Genomic DNA, 19,653 nt, shown 5'->3' with positions numbered 1-19,653 from the left:
CGGTGGGAGGCTGTCAGCGTGTTGATCGGTTGTGCGAATAATCCAACGAGCCATGAATGAACGACATTGAGTTGACTGCTGTCCACCTCGGAAACAGAATGAAATACCATGGAAGAATAGATGTAAGTTGAAATCGAAACGAGGGTAAATTAGCCCTGCATATGGGCGTCTCGCGGGAGCGACCTCATCGCGTCGCCAAATCTTCCCAAAACACAATCCCAAAGTAGCAACTCGGCAAAGAAACCCCCTGCAATTGCCAACTGCTGAATGTTTGAATTGACCTTGGATGTAACATTTTTACGCGATTGTGGGGAGACTCTGAGACGACAGCATGGTTGTCTCGAAAGCCGAGGAGGCCGGAAACAGGGGTGTTCGTCTCAACTGCCACCTCCGCCTCCTGATTCGTCTCATGTCTACCAAGAGTTGCAATTGACCCCTAATAAGCTTGATCCGATTGATCTGCAAGAGAATCTTAAAAGAGCCGCTGTCCCGTCATGTTTGCATCTGGTTGATCTCTGGTTAACAACCTGCGAGCGGGAAATTCACTTCAATCTGTCAATTTTTGTAAAACAATCCTGGCCGGCCAGACTTTTGCGAGCGTCGCTTTCCAATCGCTACACGCCAACCCGAAAATCAACACCTCTCTCTCCATCTCACGCCAAAATGAAGTTCCAGGCTATCCTCATCGCCCTCGCGAGCATCGTCTCCGTCTCTATGGCCGCGCCTACGCCGGCAAAGTCCGATTCTGTCCCCGCTAAGGAGAACAGCGGTGGTCGCACTGTCTTGGATGGTGCCCAGTGCAGCCCTGTACAAGGTCGTCTCGTTTGCGATGATGGCTTCGGGAACACCTTGTAAGTCCATGAGCGTTGTTGATGAGAAGATTGGTTGCTGACCATGCATAAGCTTTGCCGATGACCCGTTTTCCTCTTAGAGATCCCAAGTGAAGAAAATTCTGTAACATTGCTACCTAGAAAATTGGGAAATAGTCCAAGTCACGATGCATCTGGACGGCGTGAGGCCTGGAAATGAACAAATCATTAATGTTGATGGATCTGATTTGACAGGAAAATGCACCTATTGAGAGCATGCTCCTTATCGGGGCAGGTGTAGATCTCCACGTGACGATGACGGACTCCACTGCATGAACCTGGGGCGCAGGGATCTCATCTCGCTTACCGCGTTCATGATGATGCTGTTCGGCCGAAGTGTCACCAACCCATTGATGGAAAGCTTTTGCTTGGAATCTTCACTTGATTTCGTCTGTCCTTCTTTTCTGTTGCAGTACCAAGCGTGACAATCGGCATGGCGTCATTGGTCAATTTGCCTGGCGAGCTGCACCATCTCATATTCTCCCACTTTTCCACGGACACGAGAACTCCCGATGGCGGTGAGAGCGCAGAGTTCGGACAGAACTGCGCCGGCATCCACACTCTTACCCTTATCTCACGGACCTGCCGCCGCCTCAACCACGCCGTCAAGCCATATCTCTATGCGGAAGTCAATCTTGGGTCACAAAGCAGCCGGAAACTCGTCGCCTTGCTCAGACACTTCGTCAACGACCCATACTCGGGCAGCTGTGTTCGATGGGTGCGTATTGACTGGGATGGTCTCCTTTGCCAGAAATTTGATTGCAGTGATCAAGAAGCCAACTTCCTTGCCGATGTGGCAAAGAGCCTCCATTTAGACGTACCGCCGGCTCCGCCTTGGTACTCTGCAGACTGGAGAAATGGCTTCTTGGCGGGCATGGTGCTTCTCAAGTCAAGCGGTGTTGAACTTGTTGACATCGAGGGATACAATCAAAGCTTCTGCTCTAGTATTCCAGAACAGCCCCCCCGGCCCGAACTTCGACATTTCACACAATTCAATCATGCATTGCATACTCGGACAACTGAATCGACGAGAGATTTGTACCGCCTCATAAATCTTTCGCCTCATCTCCAAGGCTTCCGCTCAGCTGAGTACCTTCCGGCTAATCCCTTTGATATCGATTGGTCTGAAGTCACCACCCTGGTTCTGGAAGAAAATGAATTCAGCGGCGTGACTTACTATTATTATGTATCGACGGCGGCACTCGTCGATATTTTGCGATCGTGCCAAAAGCTGCACCATGTACGGATCAAGCCGACAGAGAATAATGGTCCAGCCCCAATCGTCCGAACACTTGAGAGATTTCACAAGGACACCTTGAGAAGACTCGCCCTTGTATCATTCCCTCGGGAGGGAAAAGACTTGGAAATTTCATTCAGTGCCTTCAACGCACTTGAAGTTCTCGAAATTCACGGCAATATTTGCAAACCTGGGTTCGCCCTAAGAGGTCTCCCTCATTCACTCCAAGAGCTGCGACTGGATGGTGACTTTCACGGTGTTCGAGAAGACTTCGAAATCTTTACTTCGGAGTTCACGGATGGGTCTTATCCTCGTTTCGAAACAGTCAGGTTTCAGCCCATGTATTCATGCTTTCATAACAATTGCCCTTTCATATTGGATGGCCATGTAACTCTGGAGGACATGATCCAATACAGAGATTGGCATTTTGATGAGGCTGAAGCCGACGAATACGAAGGAGGAAAATGCAAGACGCAATGGGAAATAATCTACGGGCTTATCAATGCAGGAGTCAACGTCTGGGTTGATTGAGCACAAAGCTGGAATATTTCCATGCAACCATGTCAGTTGTTTAACAATACATCGTGAGACTCTGCCCTCGAAAGTGTTAAGTATTGCGGTGACTAATTTACCGTCCCATCCAAGCTTTATCTATCATCTCTTCGATACTTACTGGATGTATGTCCGGATACCTGTCATTCATTCGCCTCTCTTTCGGCATCTCCATTCGGTGACAGATGATAAGTCGCCCGAAAAAGGATGTCATTTGCTTCATCCGCAGCGCCGCATCTCCTTCTAACTCCTCCAAAAGAGTGGCGTCATTGTTTCTCAATTTTTCCTCGCTGTCGTATGTTACATTAAAGATGCCCCCTAGCGCAGTAAGTTAGCTCCCATATACGTGCCATATGCTTGGTAATATTGCAAAATGCCAACCTCGAACATTTTGGATCTTGGCCAAAGCCTCATTCAAAGTCACATCGGAACCGACAACGATGCTGTACTCGGGCCAGTCCTCGGATTCGAGCGAACGGACAATGAAACGTGCCACATCGTTTGAATGGGTCAGGCTGATGATATCGTTACCAGAGCCAGCAATGACAGCCCGTCGATTGCAGACGTCGATGGACCAAAGGCCTGGCAACATGTGACTGGGAAAATGAGGCATACCCCAGTAGTCCATGAGATAGCCATTCACAAAGCGGGTGTACTGCAACCTAGAGCTCTTCAACCTTTCGGCAGTCTTGATCCACGGTGTCGGAAAGGTTTCATCTCTGCCATCTCTTCCAGCAATACGTCAGCTTCAAGGAGCACACTCGGAAACAGTACCTCAGTCCATACTCAGGTCTATTGAGAACCCCGAATTCGCTGGGTATAAAGCGTCGGGTCGTCTTTGACGCTTCTGCCGCATCAATTAAGTTGAGCTGCGACTTCAACGAGGGCTCGGAGTGCATGGAGATGGCGCTGACGATTGTCTCGATGTTGTGCGAGTCCAGGACTTTGACCAAAGATTCCACGTCCTCGTAGTCAACCTGGACTAGAGGTGGATGGAATGATGATTCGTTGTTCTTGATAGGTATTAGCGACGTGCCCGAGCCAATATCTGGATCCTTCAATTACCTTTCTACTCAGAATAATGAACGGATACCTCTTGGTAAGCTGCAGTTGTTCGACAATGGCTTCACCCATGCCACCTGTACCACCAGCAACTGCTATCACACCCATGTTCACGTTTGAATGAATTCAATTGATTGAGGAATAGTATGTAGAGTTCCTGGTAACAAAACCAAAGCGGCACTCCAAGATGATGATCAATCCTGCTACGATGCGGTCTGGACTCCTGTCTTTATACGTCAACAACCACCCGCTGCATGCAAACCACAGAGCCGGATCAGCCGAATCAATTGCAAACAAGCCTCTCAAAATGCAGATACCACGAGTGAATGCCAAAACAATGGCAATGAGATGATGGTGTCGGTACTCTCGGCCGCCGTATCCCACACGTGCCGTCCGCTTCCGTGGCCGAACGTTCACACCACTACGGAGCGGAGCTAGTTGATGTCCGCTCCGGTTCGCTTGCTGGCGGCCAAGAAAGTCCGGAATGTTTACATAGTATGGTAAGATTTCCCTGGAGATTTTATTATTCATGTATTTCAGTTTGGTGGTCATGTTTCCTCTTCAATGATCCAGCATTTCCCAATTCCGTGAAAACCATGTCCCAAAACCTGAATTATCCCAAACTCCTCGCAATGCCAACATAAAAGCACCGCCAATAATCACAAAGAATTCACAAAATTGAAGCCGACAATCCCCTCTGCCACTGCGTTCTCCATTTCGGCCTTCGGAAACACCGAGACTCGTCGTCCGATGATCCCATCATCTCCAACTTGTAAGGAGATCGGCTCATTGAGGGCAAGCTCCAAAGTCGAGCCGTCTTCGAGTACGGATGCATTGGAAAAAGCCAGTTGGTGGAAGAGGCCACAGTCTTCGGGTCTTTTCGACAGATCGCCAGATTTGCTATTGTAGACATAACACGTTAGATGTGCCCTTAGTCTTCTTGCGTTTGGATGTTGCAGCTTACTGAATGACGACGACAACGTCCGACAACGTGGGCAAGTCATGGTCCCCTCCGCTGGTAATCCTCGCATGTGTGGCAAAGAGACTGCTTGGCTTGCCCGGCGTGTGAAAGGATAGGTCGCCTCGGAGTCTGCAAAGTGATGTTGGCGGACTTGGCTGGCAGAATGGTTGATTGAGGACGGCGAGCGCGCCACCTCGAGGCTTAGTGCAAGTATCCGGGCCGCACATGTTGAGATTTGGGTTGGGTGAAAAAAGTGCCTTGGGAAGTACGGTTAGGAATTTCTTGGTGTCATTCAGTGTAGGGAAGAAACAGAAGGGACAATTTTCAAGAGGCTGGAATAGTCAGTATTCCAGCAACATCTAGACCAGCTCAAACTCCCTCAAGGTCCTTATCCCTTTCACAACCCCTGTCATCCCAAAACGAGCGCGAACGGGACCGGCCCGGGGCTTCTCCACACATCAACTAACAATAGCGTAGCCAATCACAATCATCCATCAGCTCCAGAACAGGGAATCTGGATGAGCAAGTTAGAGCAATATTGATCAGGTAATGCCCGCGCGCATTGTACACGATCGCCAGATGACCAAATCTCATCCATAACAGCTGAACCGTGAAGGAATCGCATCACAAGATGTATCGCGATTGATGTTTTGTTTCAAAAAGCTGGACAATGTCCCCACCATTTCCATGACCCCGATCCATGCACACCGTTGAGTGGTTGAGACTGGTCTAAGTCTAATGACAGCTCTCGGCCATCAAGGTGTCCGTCACATCATCGGATTCGACGGAGGATATCCCCATCATTGCCGAGATGATGAAATGTGCTCAGTACCCCTCCTTGCCCCAGAGGGATTTCTTCTCTTCCTTCTCAAGGCCAGCAGCTTACCCCTCCATCATCTGTTCTTCTCATCCTCAACTTCTGACTACGAAATCACCTCACGCAGACCCGACCTAACTAAGACACGTCCAAGTGACACGAGATTCACAATGGCCAGCTCACAGTACACGCTTCCCAAGCTCCCCTACGCCTACGATGTACGTATCACCCCTGCTTCGGCACCAGGAACTCCGACTAACCCCTCCCGAAGGCGTTGGAACCTCACATCTCGGCCCAAATCATGGAGCTTCACCACAGCAAGCACCACCAGACCTACGTCACAAACCTGAACAAAGCTATCGAAACATACAACGCCAACCCTCTCCAAAGCCGCATCGCCGTTTTGGCGGCACTCAACTTCCACGGCGGAGGCCACATCAACCACTCCCTCTTCTGGGAGAACCTCTCCCCCGCCTCTAGCCCGGATGCTTCTCCCGACTCCGCACCCAGCCTGGTCGCCGAGATCACCCGCGTCTGGGGCGGCCTCGACAAGTTCAAGCAAGCATTCAACGCTGCGCTGTTGGGCATCACCGGCAGCGGCTGGGGTTGGCTCGTCAAGGACGATACGACAGGACTCAGCATCATCACGACCAAGGACCAGGACCCCGTCACCAAGGGCGTGCCCATCTTCGGCATCGACATGTGGGAGCACGCGTACTACCTTCAGGTTTGTGAATGCTTCTTTTTTTGATCGTGTCAAACGGAATCACTGACTGGGGTGGATGCGTAGTACCTCAATGGCAAGGCGGCCTACGTCGACAACATCTGGAACGTCATCAACTGGAAGACTGCCGAGTCGAGATTTTCTGGCACCCGCGACGATGCTTTCAAGGCCCTTAAGGCGGTACTCTAAGTGGGGAGATTACTTGGGACGTAGCGGAATGATTTGACGATGACATGCAAGGGCCTCGGATGCGACTGCATCAATGACCATGGGTGCTAGAACCGATCACGAACGGGTCGATCGGTTTGCAAGGCTTAGTTTTTCCCGTCAACGTAGCTTGCTAGACTAGCATCCCGGTCAGACCATGAAGAGATGAATTCAAGTGGCTGGGGATAAACAATCAAATTCAATTTCGAGAGACGGTATCGCAATGTGGCCCTGCAACATCCAACGCTGCTGTGTAACCCATGTCCGGCAAGCCTTGGCGAGGGTCCTTTCCCGCACGTAGTCCCTTGCTGTGTCTCGGCTGCCTGTTTGTAGCCTCTCACCCACAATGTGAGCAGCCCGCGTCGACATCAACTTGAGCTGAATTTTCCCGTGACGGGGTACGAAGCCACATCCACCCTGCCAGCGCCCACTGGCGCACGACACGTTGCGTTCGATCGCCCTCAACCATGAGGCGGCGCAATACGGTCGCATGGAAAACAGAGCTCAAAGTTCGTCCGGTCAGACCTTCTGCGTCGAGGGACAGACCCGAGTCCCGTCCTAAATTCCGAGAGCCAAGCGAAGACAAACACCGACGGGTGTGAGACGGATCATCCGACTCGGAGGAGACAAGACGGAGCGCAAACCTGCAATCTTGGTCGACGAGAATATCTCCGTGAGGTTGATGGCGTGGCTTCTCCGCCAATCTATGCCACCAGGCATTTCTGCCAGGCGTAATTGCATCTCCGCATAGTCGGTGTGCATCTCGCCGCAGACTGTCAATCTTGCGGGATCTCCCAGTAGCCTAGCTGCATTACGCATCGCTCCGGGCTGAGGTGAGGCAACACGAGCCATGCTCCCCTTAATAAGCACAATGAGAGCAGAATGAATCATTCCGTGACCGCGTCAGGTGCATTGGCCAAAATGCCAATGGGAAGCCGACGATGTTTGGCTGCGATAGTGTACCGGCAGCATGCATGCAGCTGGCCCCATGCAGGTACACACGCTCTGCAGGGGACGCTTTTCGTGTTGTACGGTACTCGCCCTGCGGCAAAGCGCAAGGCCTGTCGCTTTTCAAATGCTGCAAGATTCTGGGTACGGCAGCTGTTGTATCTACGATGGTGAACCCAAACCTCTGGGATGGTGTTGAGCTTGGAGACGTGGAACGATGGCTGATGGGAGGGCTGTTGGTCTATTTTTGACGGCGGATTGTGAAAACATCTTTCGTGACCAAAAATTTTCAAATTTGCGGCGAATTTGGTATCCCCGACCGCTGAATTGTGTGCGCAGTCGGTTCATGTTGCCTGAGATTGCGTGGGACGGAGACTTGCAGCCGCTGCCGAACCCGCGGCCTCTCCGGCCCTCCTCTCCCGTGTGTTCAATGTCCAACTTCTTTGAGACAGCTCCAAAGTCGTTTCTGCAATGGTAAGGGCAGAGTCGATTGGCGATGATGGTCTGTCTGTCATTGAACAAGGTGCATAAGGTTAAAAGCGAGAAAAGCGTGCATACGACAGTCCATCTGCCCGATGATCCTAGCAGCGACAAACAAACTTGGCGACTCGACTGTCAGTGTCAAATCGGAAGCTTGCTCCGACCCATGCAGGTTTCCACGTTGTGGCTTGATGTAGGCAGATTGCCATCAACCCGCCAAACGGCAGCGGGTTTGCGTCCGGCGTTCGCCTCCCCGCAAATATTCTTAGAAACCAAACGGCTTTCTATGAAGGGGGACGTTGTGGCTGGGATCAGATAGATGGCTGCAGCAGGATGGAAATCTTGGTGCTTGATTCGATTGGTCGACTGTCCTTCCCCAACGACGTCGAGGCAATGAGAGACAAACCGGTTTACCTTGACATGCAATACCGAGACACTCAAAGCGAGTGATGTGGCGCTCGCACTTGACGGCCAGCTGCATGGCAAGCCCTTATCGAAGCCCGTTCTAGATTGAGGGCAGGCTTGCGTGCTGAGGGTGTCTGCCGAGCATCCCGTTTCCCGTCCGTGTTGTAACGGGTGCGGGCTCTGAGTTGGCTGTGGTGTTATTCTGGCCGGCATAGAAGGTTGGACAATCATTTCATGATATAAAGGAGTGCAGCCGGCGAGAGAAGACGGTCTTGTTCTGTTTAGTCTCCAGCCAGCACGAACCGTCGCAGCATCACACTCGTTTCTTACTCCCACTTCTCTTGCTCGCCATGGTCTTTCCTGCCTCCGGTCTCGCCCTCTTGGGTCTTGGGTAAGTCGTCATTCTCAGTCATCTTTGACCATGCTAACTTGGCAGTGCCTCCTTGGTGAGCGCCATCCCCCAGGCCGGCCACATCATTGCTCGCCCTCCGGCGACATTGACCGTGACTTCTCTCATTGAGATCACCAACGAAGTCACCGTCACTGCGTGCGGTTCCAACTGCGCCACTGCGGTCACAGTCACCGTGACTGAGACTCAGCCGTGCTTCTACACCTGCTCCGCATCAGCCTCCAGCTCAGTGCCCGGCACATGGACTTCAACTCCGTCTTTGCCTACAATCAGTGTCCCGCCGAAGCCTTCTACTCCCACTAGCTACGCCAACTCCACCACGGGTATCCCGACCTCCTCCGCTCCATTGGGTACCGGTTCCTCAACCAGCCCTACCTCGGTCTCTCCCCCGGACACATCTTCCCCTGGCACCACGGTCTCAACTCAGCTACCCAGTCTGACCACTTCTCATCACTCGCCCGCCAATACCACGTAAGTCATCCTCTGTGTCTCTCACTTGGATTCTTCACTGATATTTTTCCAGGACCCGTACCCGGACGAAAACAATCAAGACCAAGACCTTGACCCTGTCCACGGGTATCTCCCTCACCACCGGTACGGGCACCGGTGCCAGCAGCGTGCCGTACCCCAGCTCCAGCCTCTGGAGCAACACCACTCGCCCCATCCCTAGCACCACTCCGGGATCCTTGACCACCACCGAGGCCACACTTCCGACCATTCCCATCCCCACCCCGTCGGATGTTGACACCACCTCTGCTCCATGCACCACCTACGGTTGCCCCTCGTACACCACTGCCACCTACACCACGGTCATCAACACCACTGTATCGGACCAACTCCCGGAGACTGGCACAGCATCCCAGTCAAAGACGACCCTGAGATCCACCATCATCGTGACCGTGACGAAGTCTTTACCGTCCAGCACCGGCACCGGCTACAGCTCGACCAGCCCCGGCACCGGTATATCCACCGGCTTCCCCTCGCACACCGTTCCCACTAGCTCCATCAAGCTTTCTTCTACTCTGAGCTATCCCACGACCACCTCATCTTCTTGGACCAACACGACTTCAACCTCTTCGGGCACCAGCACCGAGACAACCTCCAATGACGTGACCACCGCTACCGAGTCGCCTTCTTCCACCAAGAAGCCCTGCACCACGCACAAGACCGAGTCTAGCACCGAGTCCAACATCGAGTCGAGCACTCAGTCCAGCACCTACCCGGCATCGTCTCCCGGAACCACTGTCTCGGACGCTAAGCCATCCGCAGTGACCACCTCCAGCTCCATCTCTGGTGGCTACGACACTTACCCGACTTCTTCTCCCGGCACAACCGTGTCTGACGCCAAGCCATCAGCCGTCAGCCCTTCGGAGTCTCCGTCTAGTTCCATCTCGGGAGGTTACGACTCTTACCCAACGTCCACTCCTGGCACCACCGTCTCGGACGCGAAGCCCTCCCTCGTCACCCCCTCCTCTTCTATCGACGGTGGCTACGATACCTACCCGACTTCTTCCCCCGGCACCACTGTCTCAGAGGCCAAGCCGTCCCTGGTCACTCCCACCACAATGGAGACCCGGACATCTGATGAAGCCACCGCCAGCTCGTCTACCTCGATCTACGGCGGCTATGACTTTGGCCACAAGCGCCGCGTGATTCGTCACTAACTTGGCCCGGGTGATGGATCGCCAGACTGCAATTGGAGAAGGCTCAGGTTGAGCATGTAGAACGCCAAGAATTACTCATTGAGTGCGTTGTTGCTGCAGGGGCTTGGGGCTGAAGTACAAAGCTGGTGTTTCTTTTTCTCTTCTTGACCTTCGTTTACATCTTTCTCATAGGTGATTTGATGATAGAGTTTGGTTTAGTTTCAATGAACAGGTGTTCGCCGTGGTGACAATTACCCCCAACGCCCACTTCCCGGGGCGAATTAGTTTCCGAGGACTGGTATCATTGGTGAAAAGTGACATGATGCCGTCTTGTAGAAATGGCAAGGAATCGTCGTTAAGAAGTCTACCTGAGGTCGGCCCACATCGTGTGGAAGGTAATTGAAGTGAAAGATGGTTACCGAATAACCCTGACCAAGTGGTGACTAAGAGGCCTCGCCCTCTCATTAATCCAATAGGGCATATATGGCCATTGAAGCAGGCAAAAGGCTTCAATTTGGCAATTAAATTCAAGCAAAGCAGCTAGGTATTGAGATCATGGCTTTCTTGCATACTACATAGGTGCATTTTCTATAGCCGAAATGAGCCTAGATCAGGCGTCTAGGGATCTAGCTAAGGCCACAATATTGTCCGTACGAAACTCTCCTTGCCCAGTGGCATAGCCGCCAGCACCAGCTGCATCCTCCACGCCTTCAGCTCCAGCCAGAGCTTCATCCTTTTCACCTCTGCCAATCAACTCCAAGATACACCCGGTCTCTTCCTCCTTCAGGAAGAATTGCCGAAGCCCTGTAGCCAGGTCTGTACTGGGCGCATCTGCTGTTGTCTGCCAACCCTGTTCCCTGACCTCTGCAAACACAGCATCAACGTCTTCTATCTCAAGAGCGATATGGTGAACGTAAGCACCACAATGCTTGTCGATGAGCTTCGTGAATACAGCATCCTGATTCAGTCCCTCGGTCAGAATCAGGACCCGCTTGGTATCAAACGGCAATCCCATCACATGCATCAAGCCGTCGTCTTCCCCGTTGGTAACGGAACCGGCGTTGACCGTGAAAGTCCGCAAGTGTGTGAAGCCCATCATATTTTCGTGAAAGCTCTTCATCTTGGTGACGTCTGGCATGATGGCAGCATAATGATCGAGCTGGTAGGCTAACCCAGCAACCGACTTCAGCGCCTCGGAGGAGTTAGAGAAGGCACTGTTGGAGGACTCCCGAGCAGGGGCCTGTGCAAGACTTATTGGATATCCCGCCTCCTCACGTTTGAGAACAAGCTCATTTGAGCCATCCTCAAGTTTGACTTGGTGGAAGGCGACCCCGTCAGCCTCCAGCATTGCACGAGCCCTCGCCAAGTTGTAGACGGAGAACCGCATTGAAAGGCCAATGTCACCAGGGCCGGTTCCTGCGGGCGCCCTGACGATGCTCAATGTAGGATCGTCAGCCCCAGGAAGCTGATAAAGTGTCTTGTCCTCGTTGAACCTGGCGTTGTACACGCGCTCAATAGTCTCCCCAGCTCGAGCAACATTTGGCGTAGTCAGAGTCAAATGTGACATTCTCTTGACTCCGAGGCGGTTGACCGCCCCAGCTGCTCTTCGCGCCATCACCAAATCATGACAAGCATCCCACAAGGCAACATTGGTCCCCGACAATCCAATCTTGGCAAATACCGCATTGATAAAAGCCTTGGTGTCGTTGGCACACGCTTCAAGGTTGGAAGCACTGTAACCTCTCAAGGCGAGACCACTGCAGGCTCGCATGAACAGATTGGAAGTGCCGGAATTGCTGATCCACTCAGGGAGCATTCGAATAGAAGCAGAGTCCAGACTCGAAAGAGTCTCTTCTCTGCTCTCAGCGGGGCTGAAGACGTTATTGGCTCCAGCGACGATAAATCGGGACGAGACAGAGACTTTAGCGAACGTATGATTGATCAAGGCAGAAATTGTCTTTGGCGTAAGAACGTATCGTCCAGCACAGGGTACGAAAGCCTCGCCCTCGGCCCCGACAAGGAAATTGGCAAGATGCTCCTCGTCAGATGAGCCCGCCTTACGTGCCGTGTATCGAGCGGATGAGAGCTCAGCCTGGGAGAGGCCGGCTTCGAGACTCCTGGGATCCAAGCCTGGGGCGAAATGGATTCCAGCCCCGCTGCGGCGCGCGTGTTCAATGGCGACGCAGTCTATGCCGTCGTTGTCAATGTAAAAGCCATACTGGCTGGAGATTGCCACAACACGTCCGATGCCCAACTGCTCCGCTGCTAGGGCGAAGGTGGCACCGACACATCCGAAGCCCTGAAGCACTAGGCGAGCTCGTCCCATCAAAGTCGGGTCTGCGCGAGAGAGAAGCTCTTTCAGGGTGATAGCCATGACATAGCCAACACAATACTCGCTCAGAGACCATCCGTTATTGTCGATGCTCTCTTCAAGCAGAGCTGGTATATCTGCGAAACTTTGCCCTGTATAGCCCAGGGCGCGGTACAGCGCATCCAGAGCCGTTGAAGTACCAGGAGTGCAGTAGGCTCTGGCATGCTTGTCTATGACCGCGTGGTCCGTGTTGAGATCTCCTCCAGTGCCCCAGTAGACCGAGAGGACGCCGGCATTGTCACGAATAAAGCGTTCGAGAACCAGAGGGGCTTGTGGGTCCTCCGATGGGAACCGAATGCCTCCTTTAGCACCCACAACCTGGGCCTGTGAGGAAACGGCAAGCTTCGAGCTCATAGAGCGAGCTACATCACGAACCTCGTCGAAGGTTGCGTTCGAGTGAAGAAACAAGCCACCGCCGGCAGCTGTGGGCACAGGAGAGTCGATGACGATCCAGCCGTCGGCAGCGGACTCCTTGTCTCGCCAATGCCAGACGCAGCAGCCATCGACAATGTCGTAGGCCGGGACAAGCGACTTCATCTTGATAGGAGCGCTGATACGCTCAGAGGTAGTCTCAGTGCCAACTGGAGTGTATTGAGCACTGGGAGACATGATGGGATAATTCAAGAAATGTGAAATGGTAGAAAGGGGTTTTTGGGGAAATTGCACGTGTTGTTTCTAGTTGTGGTCTTGTGATTGATGATGATGTGGAATGAACACAAATCCATCAGATGGAAGCAACATAGATATACCTCAACGAACAGAGAATCAAACAGTAAACCTCGTGGTTCTGTCTCGGTTTGCCCAATACGGCATCTCCGGTCTTTTCGTGAAGTCTTCGAGCAAAGTCCCGTGTTGTTTTGCAGTGTCGTGGGCAGAAAATGCCCACTTGGCTTGTGGAATACCGAAGCAAGAGGCACAGTAAATGACATGTCGAAATGATTCCACAACATGCAAAGGATGAATTTTACTGACGTGAAAGAAGGTCTCCCGACAGAAGAGTCCGAAGTCCGCAAGAGGTCACATCCCGGAAACACTGCAGCCTGCGTTGGGTCACCCGTCGTGAATAGTGGACTTTCAATACGTCACGATACAACACGATGTTTGCCGAAGACGTCGCTGGAAAGAATTGGAAGGTGCCTCTGCAGACGTTGTACAGGTCGAACATCGCAGCCCGGTATAAAGTGGGATGCCGGGGCCATCGTCTATGTTGCTAATGCCAAAATTGTTGTCTCAATCCAAGTCAGTCAAAAACCTTCGGACCATCCTTCACGGTCAACAGCCTGCTTCAAAAGATCAGCCATTTCGTTTTAAACTTCCAAAATCACGTTATCACTGCAGCAAGCCTCCAACTACCATCAATCAACATGGGTTCGATCATCAACTTGCAACCTATCACCACGTCCTCTGAGCAGGATGTCACCAAGATTTTCAACTCTTACATCGCGGCTAGTTCCATTGGTGCCGCTTGGGAGGTGGGGCTTCTAGACGAGATTCGCAAGGGGAAACCTGTGAACGTCGACAAGTTCGCAGCCGAGTACAACCTAGACGTCCAGTCGACCCATGGCCTCGTCCTCGCTCTGTCGGCAGCTGAAATCCTCAAGCGTGAGGGAATTTTCATCAGCCCGGGACGACTTCTTGAGGATGCATACCGTACCAAGAGTCTTTTTCACTGGCTTGCTCTGGGTTCCGGTAGTGTCTTCTCACGCATGCAGTACATCTTGCGCAACGAGAATCGCTCGGGGAGATACTACTCCCGGGACTCCGCCGCTATTGCGTACGCATGCCGTGATGCAAATGCGCAATTCATTGACTCTGTCTTCCTTGATGCTCTCAAGAAGGTTGATCATGATTTCAAATCTGCTGTGGACCTGGGCAGCGGGAGCGGTGAAAGGCTGATGCAAGTCCTGGACTGCTACCCCGGGAGCACTGCCATCGGCATTGACATTGCTGGCCCAGCGATTGAGGTGGCCAAAGTGGGCGCTGTCAAGCGCGGCTATGGGGATCGCATCACCTTCCTCGAGGGCGATGCTCGTCGGGTCGAATACCGCGACGAGTTTTCCGAAGTCGACTTGTTGACCTCCTTTTTGATGGGTCACGACTTTTGGCCTAGGGAGAACTGCGTGAGCTCCTTGCAAAGACTCCGCCGGTCTTTTCCCAACGTCAAGCGTTTCTTTCTGTGCGACACTGTGCGCATCTCGATCGGGGACCCCGAGTCCCGACATGCTGTGGCCGATGATGCTCTGCCGATTTTCACGTTGGGATTTGAGTTTGGGCACGCGCTCATGGGAGTGAAACTGCCCACAGTGGAGGATTGGGAAGGAGTATTCCAAGACGGTGGTTGGCGATGCATCAAGCAGCATCACATGTGCCCTCCTTCGCTTACCGTCTTGTTCGAGCTGGTGCCTTTGGAAGCAAAGGCGTGAGCGGAGTCAACACCATGAGTGGCCTCAATATTTAGATTCCAACAATAGACAGCCAATCGAAGATAGATCCGATACGTAACTGGAACATTCATTTCATACTCGGGGAAATATTTCGTGATTTAAAGTTCGGAATATTTGCTCAGTTGGATCCGTGGGCAGAAAGATGATCACGAACATCTTCCGGTTCTCACGTCGGCAATGAAAGGTTGCTTTGGCAGTCGGTATTCCACTGAATATTGCAGCCCAGCGTTCTTGTTAGCCGACCTCAAGTCAGCTGTTATGATTATAGAATTGAAAAGGGGTATGGCAAGGCGGGAGGCAGAAAGTCTCACCATCCACTCCAAGCCCCTGAACTACGATTTAATAAGAGATCACAAATAGTCTGTGCTGTGTACCGTAGTAAGAATTTAGGGATAGTTCTTACGCCATGGAATGATGGTTCATGGAGGAATGTCTCCCAACACAGATGATAGAAGTGAGCACAACCGGTTTCAACACAACTGCAATAAAACCTGGTGGTCATGCTAAAAATACAGCGACATGGCTTCCTTCATCATCCAGGGTAACAGGAGTAGATTCGATTCAGAATATCGCTCCATGACTGACACGTCCATGTTGGTTCCATGCTGACATGTCACTCGCATGGCAATATTCTTAGGGTGTTTCTTCCCCTCTGTCAACCTGGCCTCGCTTGACCCACAGCCAACTCTCATCACTTACGGAGACACTCAATGCCCCTCATGAAAACGAACAACGTCTATGAAAGCTCACTAATCATAGATTTGTGGAAATCAATATTTTTGATCTCGGCATGGAGGCCTAAAAAGGCAGTACCGAGGAGGTGTGAAACTTGCCCTAGGCGCGGCTGTGATGTATCAACTTCTGAATGTCCGGCACATCCCTAGAGATCCGTAGGTCCCTACAACCGGCGCAACGACGGAGTTTGTGCTGGACCGTCTATGACCGACGGGATTTCACTGACTCGAGCATCCCTTCATGGATCACTATCCGACAGTCCCATCACTTCTTGTCGGCAAATCACCTGCTCTAGTTCCGGCTGGCTTCTTTGCGGGCCGTTCCGTCATGAACACGCGCGGCCGGCAAGTGCCCTTAGTGACCCACATGAGGCAGTAATATTTCATCAATGGATCGGAGCCCAACCCATCCGGAATACTGGACTCGGTAGGAACCTCCGTTAACCTTCAACGGCGCGTCTCCGTGGAAAGCACGGAAGTTCGCGCATATGCAGTGGACTTCCTCGCATTAGTGGTAGATCACTGCATCTGAAGATCACAAATGCGCGCTTGGCCAGGGTCTTGGATCGATCAAACTTGGGATGCCATTAGTCCGTTGAGCTGGAGCCACATCTCACGATATTAAGCGATATGGATATGCGCTGTCAACATACACATAGAGGCAGCCACCCCACTTTACACGGTAGTTTATTTTCGCTTCAGCGGCATCGGCGGGGCCAAGGCTATTCATTCGCTTCAATTAATGGTCCAGACCAGACTTTCCATGGGCTGAAGGCTAGATGCTTTTCTGAAAGATCATATTGAGGACGCTCTGAGTTGCAATCCCCTTGCAGTATGTTTCCATACCACGAACACGTGGTTGACGTATGCTCCATCTCAAATATGACATCCTGTTACACAGAATTCTGCTGGCGAAACAGCAGGTCCGTTGTCTTGGCGATATGCAAAGCCACGGAAGTCGTGCAAGGGAGGCCAAAACTGCGGAACATCGTATAGACGGAGTTACCGTGTTCATCTTCCATTGCGCGGAGAGCATTGAATGATCGCGCTCCTAGGTTTTTACGTGAACTGTCGCTGTCTTCGTACTTGATCGATTCACATTGGTATAAAGATCGTCGGAGAAAGGGCATGTTCAGGGACCTAATTGCAAGGTTGGGCACGAACCACCATCTCCGACACCATGATTTTCTCCTCTCGTTATCAAATCGACATCCCCGCAGTGGATATCCTTACTTATGTGTTTGGTGAGATTCAAATGACCACTCTACAAAATTTGCCCTAGCGTAGTTGACCAAGAACGCAGGGACGCCAGCGTTGCAGAGTGATCCACCTCTTTTTGTTGACGCAGGGAAGCCTTCGAAAGCATTGCGCAAGGGTGAACTAGAGACCTGCGTGAAAAGACTTGCCGGTGGCCTTCGCCAGACCCTCAAGTTACAGGATGATGATGTTGTCGTTGCATTCGCCAAGAATTGCGTAAGTAAAAGGTCACGAAATGGTCATCCGCTTGGGACTCTAAAGTCTCATCGTTCTAGATTTGGTACCCGGTAGTGTTTCTTGGTGCGATTTGCGCCGGTGGGATCTTCTCCGGCGCGAATTCGCAACATACCTCGACAGGTAAGGGCTTTGTTTCTCATTGTTTCCTTGTTACTAAAATGCGTCTAGAACTTGTTGAGCAACTCAGTCTATGCGGAGCGAAGTTCGTTTTCACTGACACTGAGCGACTCGACAAGGTTCTTGAGGCTGCAGACGCTGTTGGCTTGCCGAGGTCCTCGGTCATACTCCTTGACGGGGAAGATCAGGCTGCGACCGGTGGATTCCGACACATAGGTGACCTGTTCGGCGAACCGCTCGTATGGCAGGTTGAAAATGACACAGGAGTGTTGACAGAGAAGTAATAACGCTACCTTCCTTGCCTTAATATGACAAGAGTTGACAATTCAGCAAGGATTGCTGCCCTGAATTTCAGCAGCGGAACTACGGGAAAGATCAAAGCATGCATGATCACACACTACAACTTTGTGGCCAACAGCGAACAAACACTTCACCTTGATCTAATGAGCCAGGCCCGAGCGAAGGAGTCGGATCAAACGATGCACGATGTCCATTGCATATTTTCCGCATTCTCCCATGCTAGTAAGTCAGGAAACTGAGACGAACGCAACCGTGATAACTGATGAGGGCTCTAGGTGGTTTACTCACGTGCTGCGTGGCCAACGTTCGACGATCATGCACGACTGTTGTTCTACCGGAATTTCGTTTAGATACATTTCTTGGTGCTATTCAGGAGTTCCGTGTCACGCACCTCCTGCTAGCCCCACCAGTGGTTGTTCTGTTGTTGAAAAGCGATCTTTTATCGCGGTATGATGTCTCGAGTGTGACGTCTCTCGTCTGCGGAGCAGCGCCCTTGCAGCCCGATGTCTCTAAGAGACTCGAGAAAATCTTCAACCCCAACAAGGCACACAGTCGACAAGGCTGGGGAATGACCGAGGCCACGATGGCTGTTACCCTCTTCGCTCCTGACGAGTTTGATCCTTCTCACAAAGGTGTCGGGTACCTTCTTCCCAACATGCGACTGAAGGTCGTCGGCCATGATGGCCGCGACTTGGGCTACGAGGAAGAGGGGGAGGCCTTCATCCAGGGCCCAAACATATTCAAAGGCTACTACGAGGATCCAAGCGCAACACGAGAGAATTTGACAGAAGACGGCTGGCTGAAAACGGGAGACGTTGTCAAGTTTCAGAGAAACGGCCTTTTGACCATTGTTGACCGAAAGAAAGTGGGCCTTCCTTCCCGTCTCAGTCCGGGCAGCGATTGGTCTTGCTAACAACGCCCAGGAATTCATCAAAGTTGGCGGAGTGCAGGTTGCCCCCGCCGAACTTGAAGGGCATCTCCTTGAGCATGAGCTTGTTAAAGATTGTGCTGTGATACGCGTGATGCGGTAAGTGTGGTTTCAAACCATTCACGTCGTCTTGATTGCAGAGGCCTTTCGCTGACGTGCTTTGTGGAACCTAGAAACGGGCAGGAATGCCCACAGGCTCACATCGTCCCAGCGAACGAAACAATCGACGTGGAAGCTATCGAAGCTTTCATGGAACACCGACTCGCGGCATACAAAAGACTGACAGGAGGGGTCGTGTTCACCAAGGCCATCCCGAAGTCAGGTTCGGGCAAGATTCTACGTCGATTGATTCAAGACCCCGAGGCAGCTGCTTAGCCATGTGAACGCGGGCAAAGTTTGAAGGAAGGAAGTTGGATAGGAAGACGCAACAGAAGAGCAGCGAGGCCATCATTTGTGTTTCAATAGACGCAACAGAAGAGCAGCGAGGCCATCATTTGTGTTTCAATTGGGTCGACAACGCTACGACCCAGATCCTTGTTTACATAATTCCCCAAAATGTAGCTTCCTTTGAAGAACTCATTACGATCTTGGGAACCTTAGTGGAAATACTTGGGGACGACGGCCTTGTAAGCGAGCCAAGCTTCCTCCATTGCCTTCACTACATCCTCTGGCAGCGGTCCTTTCTCCAAGTCGTCAAGATTTTCCTCCAGCTGCTTCAAGCTGCTTGCTCCAATAATGATCTTGTCTCCTTTTTCTTTGTTCAAGGCGCTGTGGTGAGAAAGCCATCTGAATGCACATTCAGCCACAGAGAGGCCATGTTTCGTTGCAGCCGATTGAATGATTTCCAAGGCATCGAAGGCAACATCGCTGCCGTATCTGCTTCGATACATCGCACTCAAAGCATGCTTTGAATCGAACCGAGAGCCTTCCTGAAAGTCGTTGCGACGTTGC

General features: G+C 51.9%; 8 protein-coding genes across 8 annotated transcripts; 5 read left to right on the top strand and 3 right to left on the bottom strand.

Annotated features, from left to right (window-relative positions):
* Positions 1-663: 663 nt before the first annotated feature.
* On the top strand, positions 664-931 carry CGGC5_v004881 (uncharacterized protein; the record flags this gene model as incomplete). The annotated part of the gene is made up of 2 exons (XM_032029399.1): positions 664-851; positions 904-931. 2 exons carry the CDS (start codon positions 664-666, stop codon positions 929-931), a joined length of 216 nt encoding a protein of 71 aa, XP_031893330.1.
* A 1,803-nt stretch (positions 932-2,734) lies between these two features.
* BOA1-7 (Oxidoreductase BOA1) lies at positions 2,735-3,828 on the bottom strand (the record flags this gene model as incomplete). Its single annotated transcript, XM_066151361.1, has 4 exons — positions 2,735-2,976; positions 3,040-3,386; positions 3,445-3,671; positions 3,724-3,828. The coding sequence occupies 4 exons, from the start codon at positions 3,826-3,828 to the stop codon at positions 2,735-2,737; spliced, it is 921 nt and encodes a 306-aa protein (XP_066009050.1).
* Positions 3,829-4,379: 551 nt separating this feature from the next.
* Positions 4,380-4,908, bottom strand: CGGC5_v004879 (uncharacterized protein; the record flags this gene model as incomplete). The annotated part of the gene is made up of 2 exons (XM_032029376.1): positions 4,380-4,620; positions 4,685-4,908. The coding sequence occupies 2 exons, from the start codon at positions 4,906-4,908 to the stop codon at positions 4,380-4,382; spliced, it is 465 nt and encodes a 154-aa protein (XP_031892894.1).
* Positions 4,909-5,668: 760 nt separating this feature from the next.
* CGGC5_v004878 (Superoxide dismutase) lies at positions 5,669-6,411 on the top strand (the record flags this gene model as incomplete). Its single annotated transcript, XM_032029364.1, has 3 exons — positions 5,669-5,716; positions 5,770-6,225; positions 6,289-6,411. The coding sequence occupies 3 exons, from the start codon at positions 5,669-5,671 to the stop codon at positions 6,409-6,411; spliced, it is 627 nt and encodes a 208-aa protein (XP_031892889.1).
* A 2,201-nt stretch (positions 6,412-8,612) lies between these two features.
* Positions 8,613-10,335, top strand: CGGC5_v004877 (uncharacterized protein; the record flags this gene model as incomplete). Its single annotated transcript, XM_032029353.1, has 3 exons — positions 8,613-8,653; positions 8,699-9,142; positions 9,195-10,335. 3 exons carry the CDS (start codon positions 8,613-8,615, stop codon positions 10,333-10,335), a joined length of 1,626 nt encoding a protein of 541 aa, XP_031892888.1.
* A 589-nt stretch (positions 10,336-10,924) lies between these two features.
* On the bottom strand, positions 10,925-13,294 carry CGGC5_v004876 (uncharacterized protein; the record flags this gene model as incomplete). Its single annotated transcript, XM_032029342.1, has 1 exon — positions 10,925-13,294. One exon carries the CDS (start codon positions 13,292-13,294, stop codon positions 10,925-10,927), a length of 2,370 nt encoding a protein of 789 aa, XP_031892887.1.
* Positions 13,295-14,049: 755 nt separating this feature from the next.
* mppJ (Phenylpyruvate C(3)-methyltransferase) lies at positions 14,050-15,108 on the top strand (the record flags this gene model as incomplete). Its single annotated transcript, XM_032029331.1, has 1 exon — positions 14,050-15,108. The coding sequence occupies one exon, from the start codon at positions 14,050-14,052 to the stop codon at positions 15,106-15,108; it is 1,059 nt and encodes a 352-aa protein (XP_031892886.1).
* A 1,935-nt stretch (positions 15,109-17,043) lies between these two features.
* On the top strand, positions 17,044-19,077 carry azaF-2 (Acyl-CoA ligase azaF; the record flags this gene model as incomplete). The annotated part of the gene is made up of 8 exons (XM_066151360.1): positions 17,044-17,107; positions 17,167-17,336; positions 17,396-17,477; positions 17,526-17,754; positions 17,809-17,996; positions 18,050-18,639; positions 18,698-18,801; positions 18,876-19,077. The coding sequence occupies 8 exons, from the start codon at positions 17,044-17,046 to the stop codon at positions 19,075-19,077; spliced, it is 1,629 nt and encodes a 542-aa protein (XP_066009223.1).
* Between the last annotated feature and the right edge of the window lie 576 nt (positions 19,078-19,653).

The sequence above is a fragment of the Colletotrichum fructicola genome, assembly GCF_000319635.2.
Source record: "Colletotrichum fructicola Nara gc5 chromosome Unknown KSG_Nara_v1_contig03, whole genome shotgun sequence".
In the NCBI taxonomy this organism is placed as follows: Eukaryota; Fungi; Ascomycota; class Sordariomycetes; order Glomerellales; family Glomerellaceae; genus Colletotrichum; species Colletotrichum fructicola.
Note: the sequence above shows the minus strand (reverse complement) of the source record. Positions and strands in the feature narration are given on the sequence as shown.